Source organism: Phodopus roborovskii, unplaced genomic scaffold (assembly GCF_943737965.1).
Source record: "Phodopus roborovskii unplaced genomic scaffold, PHOROB, whole genome shotgun sequence".
NCBI classification, from domain to species: Eukaryota; Metazoa; Chordata; class Mammalia; order Rodentia; family Cricetidae; genus Phodopus; species Phodopus roborovskii.
In genome coordinates this window covers 33,128,305-33,143,505 of record NW_026126567.1, presented here as the reverse complement: position 1 = coordinate 33,143,505, position 15,201 = coordinate 33,128,305, and the positions used below count along the sequence as shown (strand labels likewise).

General features: G+C 45.8%; 1 protein-coding gene across 1 annotated transcript in view; it reads left to right on the top strand.

Moving 5' to 3' along the window:
* The window catches only part of Wdfy4 (WDFY family member 4), a 232,615-nt gene that overhangs the window by 144,956 nt on the left and 72,458 nt on the right, over nt 1-15,201 (top strand). The window contains 3 exon segments of the mRNA XM_051202497.1: nt 1,523-1,729; nt 2,938-2,989; nt 5,240-5,406. Of these exon segments, the coding sequence (XP_051058454.1) occupies nt 1,523-1,729; nt 2,938-2,989; nt 5,240-5,406 (426 nt within the window).

Below are 15,201 nucleotides of genomic sequence, written 5' to 3'. Positions count from 1 at the left end.
AGATGTTGCTCTTGTTCTTTCTGTTCTGTGCCTGGATCATGCTGGCTGTTCCCATTCCAGGGCCTTGCCATGATGTGCAGATGTGCCTTGGCCTGCCTTTCCTCCCTAAAACTCTTCACAAGATGCAATCACCCCAAATGCTCTTGCTTTTCGCATGTGAGAGACATGCTTTCCTTTGGGCTCCTTAGGGACCAATGGGCCGTTTAATTCATTTCTCCTCAGTCTTTGCACGGCTTTTTTTCAGGAGCAGGGGTCAGGGCATCAACTCTCATGGCTTCCGCAACTGATAAAATGGTGAACTCAGGAGAAAGGCAGGCTTCAAACAGAGCTAGACCCACATGGCTGACATCTCCTTCTTCATTTCTGACTCCTCCTTCCTTCCTCTCTCCCCCTCCACCATCCCTCTTTTTCTCTCCCAACCTCTCACTCTATCCTTTTCCTTCCTCCCTTCCTCCCTTCTTCCCTTCCTTCCTTTTCCTCTTCTTTCTTCCTTCCTTTCTCTCTTTCTTCCTTCTTTTTTTCTTTCCCCCTCTCTTTCTTTCACTCATCATTTCTCTTTCACACATACATGTGTGCAGTTGCTGGTGAGTTTGAAGTTCAAGGGCACATGGGTAAAAGGGTGGTTCTGTGATGAGCTCACTCTGCTCACCAAGCCTCGTACCGAAACACAATCACTTTCTAGTTTTTTCAGTGTCAAGCCACATGTCTGCAGGCTGTCCCTTTCCAGGGAAAAATGTCCTGTGTAGGTGAAAGGCCAAACCTGCTTCCTCTGCCAGGGCTTCAGAGAGCACCATGCCAAAAACTTAGCCTAATGCGTGTGCATGTTCCTTTCTGTTTATATAAAGCTATGGCCTACAAAACCAGTGTGGGGTGTCAGTGTGCTTTTTAGAAGGTTTAAAGTAGGGAAGTGAAATCACACACACACACACACACACACACACACACACACACACACAGAGGATTTCACGAATGTCAGGTTATTCCCATGTACAAGTTTTCATTTCCTTGACTATTCTAGAACCCTTCCATATTCACCAACCATATGACATGAGGTCCTCACGTACCCTGAGGCCAAGCCTTTCCTTTAATCATGGTGGATTCTGAAGTCCAGAAATGAGAATGACTTATTCAAATCATCAGTCATCACAGGACTGTGAGCCCCTGCTCTGCCACCAGCCTGAGTCTCCCAGAGGAACAGCATTATTTCAGAAGTCAGGAGCCATGGGAAAAAATCCCATGTCCTCCGGGCCAGCTGTTGTGTGCATAATCCCAGCAACAGTCCAGTGGCTCGGAAGGCCAAAGGCTGCACAGTTTTCTCCTTCCCCGCCCGAATCTGAATGATCTTGAAGCTGAGAAATGGTTTCCTTCTCCTTGCCTGATCCTGGCTCCAGAGAGGACGTTATATAAGCCTGAGGCCTACCTAGAGGGCCATTTTTCTCCAATAACCACCACAGGAGCCTTGGGGCAGGCCTGCAAGGGAAACGTATCTAAGTGTGCTGTTGTATTTCTGCTTTCCTCCCAGAGGCGGAAAAGTGGCAGTATCAAGGCAGCCATGGCCTGGGCCAGGATTCGGGAACAGCTCTTTGGGGAGCTGGGATTGTGGGGTCAAGAGACAAGCTCCACATCCTGCTCTCAGTGGGAACTGGACAGGAGGGAAGGACCAGCTCGCATGAGGAAACGCATCCGACGCTTGTTTCCATGGGAGGCCCTGAACCAAGGAGGGTGCAAGGTGGGCACTGAGCACAAGTACGTGGGAAGTGAGCATACAGGGAAGTGCTATGCGGCCTTCCTCTCGTGTTTTCTGTTCTTGTTGTTGTTTGGATTTTTAGTCAGTTAGCTTGCTTTGTTTTTAACCAAGATAACAGAATGTACCCAGATAAGTTCAAGAGAGTCCCCAAGCTTATACTTGAAGTCATTTGGCGGGGGGGGGGGGGGAAGGAGGCACCAACCTCCCACAGAGGCGATGGCCATTGTCTGCTCACACAAGTCTTTTGTCATTGATCACTTGGTATCTGCACTTCTGGGGATTATTTATTGCACAAACAAATCTTGTAATAAGTTTTACAGTGAAAAATTTCTGAACCTCAGCAGTTCTGCAAGCTCAAACCAGCGACCCACTTAGTCCACGCAGAACCCAGGCTCTATTGGCTTCTAAATGGAGGAATAGGGCAATCCCTGGGAGCTGGCTCTCCTGAAACTCAAACAGCTGGGTCATCAGACACACATTTTTGCATTTTCAGGAAGAGAAGTCATTTGGCCTTATTTTATAGTAAAGAAAAAAAAAAAAAAACTGGCAACAGTTTTTCATGTCCTCATTGAACATCCCTAATTTAAAGGCACCCCGCCCCCTGAACACTGGGATGCTGAGTATTTTCCCCCTCATCCATTCCAAGATGTGGAGTTTGCTTTGTTCTCCAGTCTGTTACCCCAGCATTTCTATCCATGCTAAGCCCCCCTCCAGAAAACTTATAAAAAATTTTTTATTTATTCAGGAGACAGTTGTATTTTTACTGGTCATCAATGACTGGTGGCATGTAGCATTTTTTTTCCTGATAACTTTTTTAGGATTTGAAGGTAGGAAAAAAGCTATCTTGTTCACTGTGTGGGTGACTATGCCAGAGCTTGGCTCTGTAACCAAGTCACTGGTCCCTGTTGCTGTCCAGCCCAATCTTCTTCTGGGTGACCCGCATCCAGACATCCAGCATCCCCTCTCATCTCCCCTGGCATTTCCTTTGGTTACTACTGCAAATCCTGACTAACGGATGACTGCAGTCTCTCCTCTGACTCAGAACAATGCATCTTGCAGAACAACACATGATCCTTTAGAGTAACTTGAAGGCATTGCACATGTTCACATCTATCTGTAAATCTGTGGAAAGGGAGAGGGGCACAAGCAATGGCTGGGCTTATTTTCTCTTCCCTCTGGTCCTATTTCAGGAGAGCCAAGATAGGAAGGGTGCTGTTTCTCAGACAAACGCTGGAAATCAAGGTATTAAGTTTATAAATTTATCTCTTTCTCTTCAACAATTAATTAATAAATAATAAAATTTTCTCTTCAGTAATCAAAACCTTATTGCTGATTTCATTTAATACCTTACTAATGATACTACAGTATGTGTAGGTCCTGGAGAGAAAATGCTGAGAAACCAGAGTAGTTTGCATATATGCTCTTCAGTATTGTGTTTCAGAATGACTCCAGACTCAGACCTCAGTGAGAGAATTTTTTTTTCGTATGCTTAGAATAGTAACTATGAGTACCTCATCAATTTGTTATATAGAGTAGACATTTAAAATGCCCTAAAGTGATGTAAACATGTGTTTAATATATGATAAAATACATGTAGAAGGATAATAAGATGTCTTAGAATAAAATGGATGGTATATATATTCACATTGAACTCTTCTATGTCATGGCTTACATAGCTGTCACAATATACCTCGAGCTTAAAGGCAATGTGTAGAGTCATTTCTGACTTGCTGAAAATCTAGGACATGCACACATGCAAGAGAAGGAGAGAGAATTTCAGTTTTTTGTTATCAATTATGACTCTTTCAAGTTGTACACTCCTAGCCTGTGAATTCCTTGGATCTTAGAGGGCAGCCAGTGTTTACTCCTCACCCAGTGGCAGTATCTCTGTTGCCTGAGTAGCAGGGTTACTGTTGAGGTTGCTGCCTGCCAGTATGCAGTAATACAAGCTCAGACTGAGAATCTCAGTTCCTGATCCCAGGTTGACTTTGATGTCCCACTGTAGAGATGACCACGTGCCCATTGGCTTCTTTCCTTTACACTCTATACTCCTAGCTCCAATACCACAGCCTCACCCACTCTAGCTCTCCAAGTTAGCAGCTAATGGTGGGATGTATGAGCTGGCTTTCCATAGATAGAACCTCAGGCTGCTTCATCCTCTAGCTGGATGAGCAGAACCTCTGGATAATCATAATCCTGGGCCTCCTCGATAGTGCCAGCACAGACCCGAATAAAAACCTCTTGCAAAATATAGTAAGGAACTACTTAGAGGCCAGTTCCTACAGGAGTATGCTCTGTGCCATAGGCAAGCCTGTGAGGATTGGCCCTGGGAGCAGTAGACATACATGCTTCCACATGTGAGATTCCCAGGCAGGGAGGTGGTCAGAGCTGAGCTTTGGCACAAAGAAAATGGATCATAACTTTGTAGTCATGAGCAGCATGCCTGATCCAGACAGGAACACGCTCGGGACAACTGAGTAAAGGAGAAAGATGAGGACATCCATGCTGTCACCTGCTTAGCTTAGATCCAGATGTCCTGCCTCATGGCACACACATCTAGACATGGACAGGAATGACTACAAAGCAGCACATTCCTGGTGGTACAGACATGGAAGCCACCATGCCTCTAGAAAGCAGCAAAGGTATTTGTTGGTTATGAAATAGCCACATAATGAAATACGTCAATGCCATTTAAATTATTGAAAAAAATTTTTTAAATTGTTTGGGAAAGTGCTTGTAATCTTGAATGAAATTTTGTAAGTGCCACATTATTCTTTTGTTGAAAAAAATCATACATGCACATATATACAGAAACTGTTCAGTCATTTTGTGAACAGTGAGGCTAAACATTCCAGAACAGGAGTGCCCTTACATTGTACTCAAGGAGATCTGCTTCACATCCCCTCTAGTTCAGTAGCCACATTATCTTTGGCAAAGTCCTAAGCCTTACTCAGACTTTTCATTTGCAGACTGAGGGTAGAATATTGTTAGACAAATGCCACCAGTGTCCAGTCTAGGGCACTTGCTGAATGGAGACTGACACTCTTCATACTCCTGGGCACACAAGTGTGTTCATCTTCATTTATCAGTGTCCCATGGCTTTCCCAACCCATTCAAATAAGAAGCTTGGGATCCTGTAGTTTAAGAATATCAATAGCACTCTTGTAGAAGAGAGAGCAAACTAAGGATTGGAAGGAGCAAATCCTAGACAGACCTAAAGAGAGATGCTTCACTGGTCAGTGAGCATGAATTCCAAAATGTTGCCTAGCATCATTTGAAAGCTGTAGAATGGCCAGGGCTTGGCACAGTTTGCCAGTGTATGGGCTATAGCACAGGGTCAGAAAACTATATCCCTTCTCAGGAACAGTGGAAGGGCACACAGACCACTTCTACTGCAGAGCCTCATAGTTCCTCTCAGTGACAAAGGCATGTTCCCCATTGTGACATCATGTGCTTACACCATGACAATGTGTCTGTTTTATACTACTGCAGATGAGCTGACATCAGAGGAAGCTGAGAGTAGGCCTGACGAGGTGGGGGTGGATTGCACACAATTGACCTTCTTTCCTGCTTTGCAAGAAAGTCTGCACTCAGAAGATTTTTTGGAATTATGCCGGGAAAGACAAGTCATTTTACAAGAGCTTCTTGATGGAGAAAAGGTAATACAGGGGTGGAGCAAAGGTTGATACTGTCTGACAGGGCATACTGGGATGTCAACACTGGTGTAGGGAATCTCCAATAACTTTCACACTTGCCAACTCTATAAACAACGAGCAGAGAGAGCAGACTTCTTATTTCTCTGGTGTCCTATATGCCCTGTGTCAAAACATCTACAAGATGAGACTCAAACTAACAAACTATTGTATGAAATATCTTCTAAATGCTTCCCTTGACCTTGTAGAAGTTCCTGGGCCTTCCATTAAAATCTGGCTACCCTAAAAGGTCCACCTATACTTGGAGGGACACTACATTTTGACATGCCCACCAAGTGTATCCAAGTTGCCTCTGTGCCATGGCATCTCTGAGACACCACTCAGGCCTGGGGGTGAGTGAGTTAAGAGTTGTGTGTGGTGTTGTGAATCTTCATCTTCCATAGGATTGCATGAAGAGAAAGTATATACAAGTCTTGAAGACAGGCCAGAGCTGGTGGTAAAAAAATTTGGGTTCTGGTGGGTAGTGTTTGGGGAGCCCAAGCTATTGTAAATGTCCCTGGCATGGCCTTGGGAATATGTATTAGCTTCAGATTGCTATAAAGAAATAATTTAAAAAGGTTACTGAAGATAAAAAGTTGTTTAAGCTCAGAGTTGTAGAGTGAAAGTCCAAGATTGAGCATCCTCATTGGTTTGGAACTCTGTTGGGATCTGAAGCATGATGGGAGAGTGGACAGACATCTGGAGCCAGAAGAGAAGGGAGAGAGGGAGAGAAAGGGAGGGGAATGGGGAAGAGACAGGCACAGAGGTTGACATCCCATGAGGCTCCTTATAAACACAGTCCCAGTGTTATGAGCACTTTCCCACCAGCCTGGTCCCACAGCCGCATCAGCCCCAAATAACATGAAGAGCTGTATTAATTATAAAACTGTTGGTCTGTTACAAGAGTTTCTTATTGGCTAGCTGTCTTAAATATTAACTCATTTCTGTCAATCTAAGTATTTCCACGTGATCTTATCTTACCGGAGAAAGGGCCGGGACCTCTTACTTCTCCCATGGCCTACATCTTGACCCTCTCTACTACATCTCCTAGAATCCTCCTTGTCTCCCAGTCCTGCCTGTCTTGCTTTCCTATTGGCCAATAGGGCTTTACTCATTAATCAATAACAGAAATATATATATGTATATATATATATACATATATATATAGAATGGCATTTCCTATCACCCCAGTAACATTAAGTACCTCTCACTGGGCCTCACCTCTTAAAAATATTTCCTAATATTGCTCCCTAGGGAACAAACCTTGATATGTGAACCTTTGATGGAGACTCACCCAAACCATACCAGAGAGCCATGGGAGACACAATAAAGCTAGGGTCCCAGGAAAGGGTCCTTTTACCCGTCTAAAACCAGAATGGAAGATGAAACATGTCTTAGAATAAATCAGGCCCAAGTTCAAATATCTGCTGGCCACCTTTGTGGACATGCTTTCTCATCTTTCCTGCAGAGCTCTTAGCATGTAGCTCTGGCAAACTTAGGTAGGCTAGCAGAAGAGACTACTTGAGAACAGGGCTTATGTGAGGTGCTGAGTAAAGACCATTCTCTTCCCTTTGCAAAAAACTTGTGGGCATCAGGTCTTGGTAGAAACCAGATTCTTCCATGAGGTGTAGGCAATGCTCCAGCCAAACATGAGGGACAAGGTAGATCCAGCAAACTGTGTAGGTATTGCAAAGAGATGAACGCATGAGCCTGAGGCCCAGGCTGCTCCTGAGTTGGTGAGGGTGGATCTAACTGGGGCCTGCTGAGTGAGAAGGCTGAGTTTCTTGGAAACAATCCAGAGGGCCAGGGATGGGCATGTGCAGGACTCAGGGACTGTAGCACATTTCTTAGTCTCCTTGCAGGGACTCCTGGGGGCTGTAGGGCTGGACTGGCCTTTCCCAGGGTTGCATTAGAGGACTGGCCACACTGGCTGCTGCTGCCAACCTTCCAGCAAGCATTTCACCTGCACAGCCACCATTTCCAGCGTGTTTATGGGATTCCATTGTAACAAACCACTGGTTTTGGTTATCATACAGGCTGCCTACCTGCAGCAGTCTGCTTATGTGGACCTTGCAACTGACTCTGCAGCTAGTCTTATCTGTTCCCTGCTCTAGAACCTGAGAATTGGTGTGTCCCTTTTTGCTGTTTCTACTGCGTCCTGCATTATTTGCATTCAAAACTAACTTTACTTGCCTGCCTCTGTCATTGCCGATTCTCCTGACCCCAGGTACCCATATGCATGTGTATATGTGTATATATATTCATCATGACCCACAGCTGAGGACTAATTGCTAACAGTTGGCATCTATCAGCATTAACACAAAGGCAATTGGATGGGAGGGAAACACCTGGTCAATGGATGAGTGCTAAGAGACCCAGGTTTTCTGTAGAAGTATTCTTTCGCCTTACATCCTTAATGAATTGATTATATAAAGCAGCATTTATCCTCCCCAAGCAGTAAGTATCCTCCCCAAGGGATATTTTTCCAGTGCCTGGAGACATTTTGTAATGACTGGGATCTGCTGCCAACCTTTGGAGGTCAGAGGTCAGGAATGCTGCTATGCCCTGCTACAGTGTATAGAGTGTACAGTGCTTGCTATGGTGAAAAGGGGAGACGCTGGGAGATGGAAGGAGCGTACGGAGTGGAAAGCAAGTGCCAGCTTCTCCCTGCTTTCCTCGTGGGAAAGAGAACCTGGCTTCACGCTGCCTCCATATAGACTCTTCTCAATGTTTTGATAAGAGGAGAGCCATGTAGCTGGGTGTGGCAACACAGACTCCCTATGCCAACTCTTGAGAAATAAAATATATAACAAAAAGTAAAAGAGGCCATCCTGGGCTACAGAGCAAGTTCCAGGACAGCCAGGGCTACACAGAGAAACTCTGTCCCAGAAAAAAAAAGTAAAACATAAGAATAAACAAATAAAAATAAGGCAAATAACAATGTATGAATGTGCTTAGCCTGCAATGCTTTGTGTTAGCTTTCCGTTGCTAGTGAATAGCCGTGAACTTAGTGACTTGAAACAATGCAAATTTACTACCTTAGGAACTCAGCACTGTGGGGCTCTGCTGGTTCTGGTAGAGCCCTATAGCATAGTAATGCTGACAAGGGCTGCAGCACCTCCTAAGGGGGCTGGAAATGTATTCCTTCCCAGGGTTATTCAGACGCTGGCAGTCTTTGGTCCATGCCTCTGTATGTCTGAGGTTTGATGGCTGTTAGCGGAGACATCCCCAGCTTCCTGGGAAAGGCCTGCATCTTTTGCCCTATGGTCCCCTCTCTCCATCTTCCCAGGCAGCAAGCAGTATGTGGCAAACCTTTCTTACTGGTACATCTCTCTGCTTCTGCCTTATCCGGCCTCTGTCTTTCCTTCTGATGCAACTGGACTCTTCTGCTGATGGAATCAGGGTTCGCCTTGGCCTCAGCAGATGATCCAGGAAGATCTCCAGAAGCCAGGTCCCCTCAGAGCAGCTATCTAGCCTAGTGTGTGGGATAAGCAGACTGGGGCCCCAGGAGAGGCTTTGGGTTATAACCTGCTGCACACTTCTGCTCCCATCTGTAACTTCTGGGAGCACCTCTCTCGACACCGGGGTTTCCTTATTCTTCCAAGACTAGCAGGGTGGTGGTGGGGGGGGCTCGATCCTTCCTGGGCATCATTGTGGGAAAGCTCTGAGCTTTACAGGCCTGGCTCAGAAGAGTCCCAGTTCCAACCTCTTACAGCAAACAGAAGACCTTGACATATTCCCTGTGTCTGAGATCCTGTGTTTCTGCAGATTGTATGGCTTTCTCAGGCACATCCACCATCCAGTGACAGCTTCTTGGGGTCTCATTGATCTGGAACATACAGGGGACTGCCTTTTCCACACAGAGGCAGGGCAAGCAGCAGGGACTTTACCAGGGTTTTACTTAAGCTTCAGTGGGTCTTGGCTTCCCTGTCACACAGCAGGAAGCTGTCACAGTGCTACAGGCTGCAGCTGCAGGGATCCTCAGGATGTGCAAAAAAGGAGTGTTTGAATCCCAGCAGGAGTAGAAAGGAGTGGGGACCTGCCAGCTCCTACTTAGTGTCCCTGTCCCTGTGCCCGCAGGGAGAGGTGGTGGGGGAGTGGGAGTCCAGCATCAGCAGCCTGGAACTGGAAGCAGACATCTGTCTCTATCACAGGAGCCCTCATCCCGGCAAAGCAGTGATGCTTCGCAAGTGTAGCTTGAATTGGTTGTGCTTGTTGCTTCTCAGGTAACCATTAGAAGCTGGGAGGGGCTTAGTGCCCCCCACCCCGGCACTGGAAAAGGAGGTCAGTGCAGGGGCCCGTGGGTGGAGTATACAGGCAAGGCTGTGTGGAAAGCTCTCCGAGTCCCAGCCTCACCCCTCCACTTTCACCACCACCAAGCTCAACCACTTTGATCCTTAATGGAACTTCCCAGAACTCCATTTTCTTTATCTTTTATCTTCAAGATGGAGTTCTCTGCTCCTTGTCTGTCCATTTGTGGCAAAGCTGCTGCAGGAGGTGCAGTATGCCTCATTGTGAGACTGACTCCCTGGGCTGAGCCCTCTGTACCTGGACCTGAGGAGGGAGCTCTCAGCCACCTGCTGTTGTCGCTGTCCTTGTAGTGACCTATCTATTAGTTTGTTCTCATACTCCTCAAACCCCCAGGACCCATGCCATGGCCTCGAGAACAGAAGAGAGTCTGTCGGGAGATCTATGAAACATCATGCCTGTTTAGGTGGATGATCTCATGAGGCAAGGAATGGTGTGGAGAGCATGCCCAGTGGGTTCTTCTTGTCTTGTGGAGAAGGTGGAGGATGCATTAAAAGTCATAGTCAGACCCGAGAAAGCTTTGGCCTGCTGGGATGGGACCTCTCAAAGTTTGAATGCATTATATGAAATGTAGCCTTTTCTGAGAAAGAAGAAACTTTGGTGGTTGGTATCTGGACTGACAGGTGGTAAAAGGAAGGAGGCCTCGGGATTTGGAAACTGAGGCAGGGAGGAATGTGAGGAAGCAGGCCCCAGGAACTCAAACGGGGCTGAAAACCTCTGGTTCCAAGGAAGGAGACTGCCCTAAACCAGAGACGGCTGGATAGGCTGGGCTGGGGTGCAGCCTCTGGGGCCTGCTGCACTTCCCACTCATCCACTATCCAGATGTGTGCAGCCTACACGCTCATCACCACACCTGCTGCTCTTCCCCTCTTACCCATGGGATTTCTCTCTCTCTAATGGCATCTCAGTCTCTGTGTTGGGCAAGTGACATGCATTGTCCCCGTCTGTCTTGATCCTTCAGTAGCCTTCCCACATCCAGCCTGGAGGTAGGACTTTCGGCTTTATTTATTTCTATGTAGTGTCCCATGCTAGTGAGGTGTGGTGGATAGGAATCTAAGTCCCCACCAATCAGCTGCACTGATAGGACTCACAGTGCTAAGCATGTGCCTGCATAGGTCACAATTCCAATCTCTAGGACACCATTCCTGGCCCACTGTGGCCTTAGCTCTGGTCTATAATGGCCTCATTCCTGGTCTACCACAGTCTTATCCCTAGCCCACCATGGCCTTATAACTGGTATATTGTGAATATCTAGTCTACCATGGCCTTATCCCTTGTATATGATGACCTTATCCCTGATGCTTTTATCCCTGATCCACTGTGACACTTTTGCTCCATCATTGCTTTTGTCAAGCATAGAATTAGAATTTGAGGAAGGATGAGTGGGTGCAGGGGTCTTCGAAATATGACCAAACCCAGGCAGCTATAAAGGTTTACCCATGTTTTAACAAGACACCCAGCCTCCCACATTCCCTAACTTTTTAAAAGCCTCCACGGAGAGGGCATGGTGGTGTATCCATGTTTGCACCTCAGAATCCTGTTCTTTCCTCCCTCTGCTGCCTGAGAGCCTCTATTCTTATTCCTAGAGACCAGGGTATTCTCTAGTCTGTCTTTGGACTTGCAGGATCTGTCTTGGACCCAGGGAAGCCAAGCTATAGCCCTGGAACTCCAGGGGTGGCTTCAGCAGAATTCGTTTCCTTGTGTGATCAACTGAGCTCTAGTTGCCTCCAGCGATACCTGGGAAGGTAATTATTCTGTTACTCAGGCTGGCGGCTGCCTTTGCATCATTGATTAATGATTCCCAGAACCACTGCATTTCCCTGCAAACATCTCCATTTGTTTGTGTGGTGGATTTAATGCATGTTAATTGTTGGCCCGTCAGTCACTACCTTCTGGGGTAGTACCTCATACCCTTCCATGCAGCTTCTGGACCCACCCAGACTCAGAACTCCAGTGCTGGTTTCTTTTTGCTGTTTGTTAGACTCTTTGATTACATGACAAACTAAACAACTGATTTTTTTTCACACAAACACATTGCAAAATGTGACTTTGACCTTAGTAGCTAACTCAAAGGGATATATTTTTGCTCTGTACAGCACATCTCACAAGCTCTTCCCAGGTATCTCTAACTGAAGCTGCTTACAGGAAGTTAACAAGGGTACTTTGTTGTTTCCAAATTTCCTGTTCCTTGAATCATCAGGACTTGGTAAAAAGCATAGCTGCCCATAACATCCTGGAATAATGCCTTCTGGGGCTCTCTGTGACATACTTTTTACACAAGGTGACCCTTGAGTTGACCTATAACTTGCCTTCTTCTTTTCTATATGTGCATAAACTCACATTCATGCACACATGTGCTGCATACATCTATACACACACATGTATGTGTATATAAAAGGCTGGCATTTTACCTAATTACTCAGAAGTGCTACACACACACACACACACACACACACACACACACACACACACACAGCTACCTTTCTTTCTTATCTCTAACCCAGCCTTGGGGTCACCTCCTTGTGAATTACTTTCTCCCACCCAGCCTGTGCAAGACACCCTTCACTGCACTTTGAATAGCCTGTCCTTTCCCACTGTTGCTGCACAGTAGCCTCAGGCATGTGCACAGTAGTCTTGAAGGCATGATTCAATTCCTTTGCATCTACAGTGGATGGGGCGCTTGCTGTGTAGGAGTAAATGAATGAAGGAAAAAAGAGACAAGTGTGTTCCTAGCACTATGCATAAATAAGATGGAACAGCATCTCTCTACCTAGCTGGTGTCCTTGGCTCAGTGTCTCAGTGTGTGTTCTTCAGATCATCAGCACCAGAATCTTCTAGGTGTGTTCTCAAACTGCTATTTCTAAGGCCCAATTCTGCACATGCTGAATTGACTTGAAATGCAGCTTGGGACTATGAAGTTTGTGCAGTAGCTTTGATAACTCTTACATGTACTACTCTTCTGTCACTGTGACAGAACATTGAGGAAAACACTCCGAGGAAGAAAAGTTTATGGTTTATTTTAGCTTGTACTTTCCAGAGGTTTCAATTCTGCTGCTTTGGGTCATGCTGGCTGCAACATGTGGCAGGGGCTGATTGCTCACCATGTGGTAACCAGGAAAAAGAGACAAAGACAGAGCAGGGGGTTGGTGGGTGGGGGGAGACCATGAGTAGCCAGGGAAAGCCATGCTCTTCAAGGGAAGGCCCAAAAGTGATTTACCTTCTCCAACTAGGGCTCATATATCAGTAAGACATGAACTGGAAAATCTATCCTTGATTAGGCAAGGCCTCCCATGCTCTTGGATAGGTAAGATCAACATAGTAAAAATGGCAATCTTGCCAAAAGCAATCTACAGATTCAATGCAATCCCTATCAAAATCCCAGCACAATTCTTCACTGACCTTGAAAGGATAATAATCAACTTTATATGGAAAAACAAAAAACCCAGGATAGCCAAAATAACCCTGTACAATGAAGGAACTTCAGGAGGCCTCACCATCCCCGACTTCAAGCTCTACTATAGTCCCGAAAATAGCTTGGTATTGGCACAAAAATAGACAGGTAGACCAATGGAATTGAATAAAAAATTCTGATATTAACCTACACACCTACAAACACCTGATTTTTGACAAAACAACTAAAAGTATACAATGGAAAGAGGAAAGCATCTTCAACAACAAATGGTGCTGGCACAACTGGATGATTGTGTGTAGAAGACTGCAGATACACCCATGTCTATTGCCACACACAAAACTCAAGTCCAAATGGATCGAAGACCTCAACATAAATCCAGCCACACTGAACCTCTTAGAAGAGAAAGTGGGAGGTACCCTTGAACAAATTGGTACAGGAGACTGCTTCCTGAACATAAATCCAGTAGCACAGACACTGAGATCAAGAATTAATAAATGGGACCTCCTCAAACTGAGAAGCTTCTGTAAGGCAAAGGACACAGTTGCCAAGACCAAACGGCAGCCCATAGACTGGGAAAAGATCTTCACCAACCCCACATCTGACAGAGGGTTGATCTTCAAAATACACAAAGAACTCAAGAAACCAGTCACCAAAACACCAAATAACCCTATTTAAAATGGGGTACAGAACTGAACAGGGAATTCTCAATAGAGGAAATCAAAAAGGCTGAAAGACACTTAAGAAAGTGCTCAACATCCTTAGCTATCAGGGAAATGCAAATCAAAACAACTCTGAGATACCATCTTACTCCTGCCAGAATGGCTAAAATTAGAAACACCAATGACAACTTATGCTGGAGAAGATGTGGAAAAAGGGGAACACTCCTTCACTGCTGGTGGGAGTGCAAACTTGTACAGCCATTTTGGAGACCAATATGACAGTTCCTCAGGAAAATGGGAATCAGTCTATCACAGGACCCAGCAATCCCATTCTTAGGTATATACTCAAATGATCGACATCCATGCAAGAAAGAGATGTGTTCCACTATGTTCATAGCAGTATTATTTGTAATAGTAAGAACCTGGAAGCAACCTAGATGCCCCTCAACTGAAGAATGGATAAAGAAGATGTGACACATTTATACAATGGAATACTACTCTGTGGAAACAAACAATGGAATCTTGAAATTCACAGGCAAATGGATGGAACTTGAAGAAACCATCCTGAATGAGGTAACCCAGTCACAAAAAGAGGAACATGGTATGTACTCACTCATATGTGGATTTAGACATAGAGCAAAGGATCACCAGCCTATAATTCACAATGCCAGAGAAACTGGAATACAAGGAGGATTCCAAGAGATTCATACAAGGTCCCTCACAGAAGGGGGAAAGAACAAGATTTCCTGGGCCTATGGGGAGTGGGGGGGCAGTGAATAGAGAGAGAGCTAGGAGAGAAGGGGAGGAGAGGAAAGCACGTGGGACGAAGAAGATTGAGTCAGGGGAGGAATAGATGATGAGAGAGAGAGAGAGAGAGAGAGAGAGAGAGAGAGAGAGAGAGAGACCATAAAAGAGGGAGCCATTGTAGGTTTGAAGAGAAAACTGACTCTAGAGAAATTTCCAGAGACCTACAAGACTGACCCCAACTAACAATCTGAGCAATAGTGGAAAGGCTACCATAAATGCCCTTCCCTGATAATGAGATTGATGACTAACTTATCCACCATCATAGAGCTCTCATCTAGTAGCTGATGGAAACAGAAGCAGACATCCACAACTAAACACTGAGCCGAACTGGAATCCAGATGCAGAGGGAGGACAAGACCAGGCTACAGGCACCCCACAGAGACAGCTGACCTGAACAAGGAGGAGCCAACGGGCCCCCAGACTGATATCTGGGAATCCAGCATTGAACCGACTCAGACCCCCTGAACATGGGCCTCAGTTAGAAGACCCGGGCAGTCTAAGGGACCTCAGACAGTGGAACCTGGTGCACAAAAGGACTTTGGGAGCACATTCCCCATGGAGGGATACTCCCCTAAC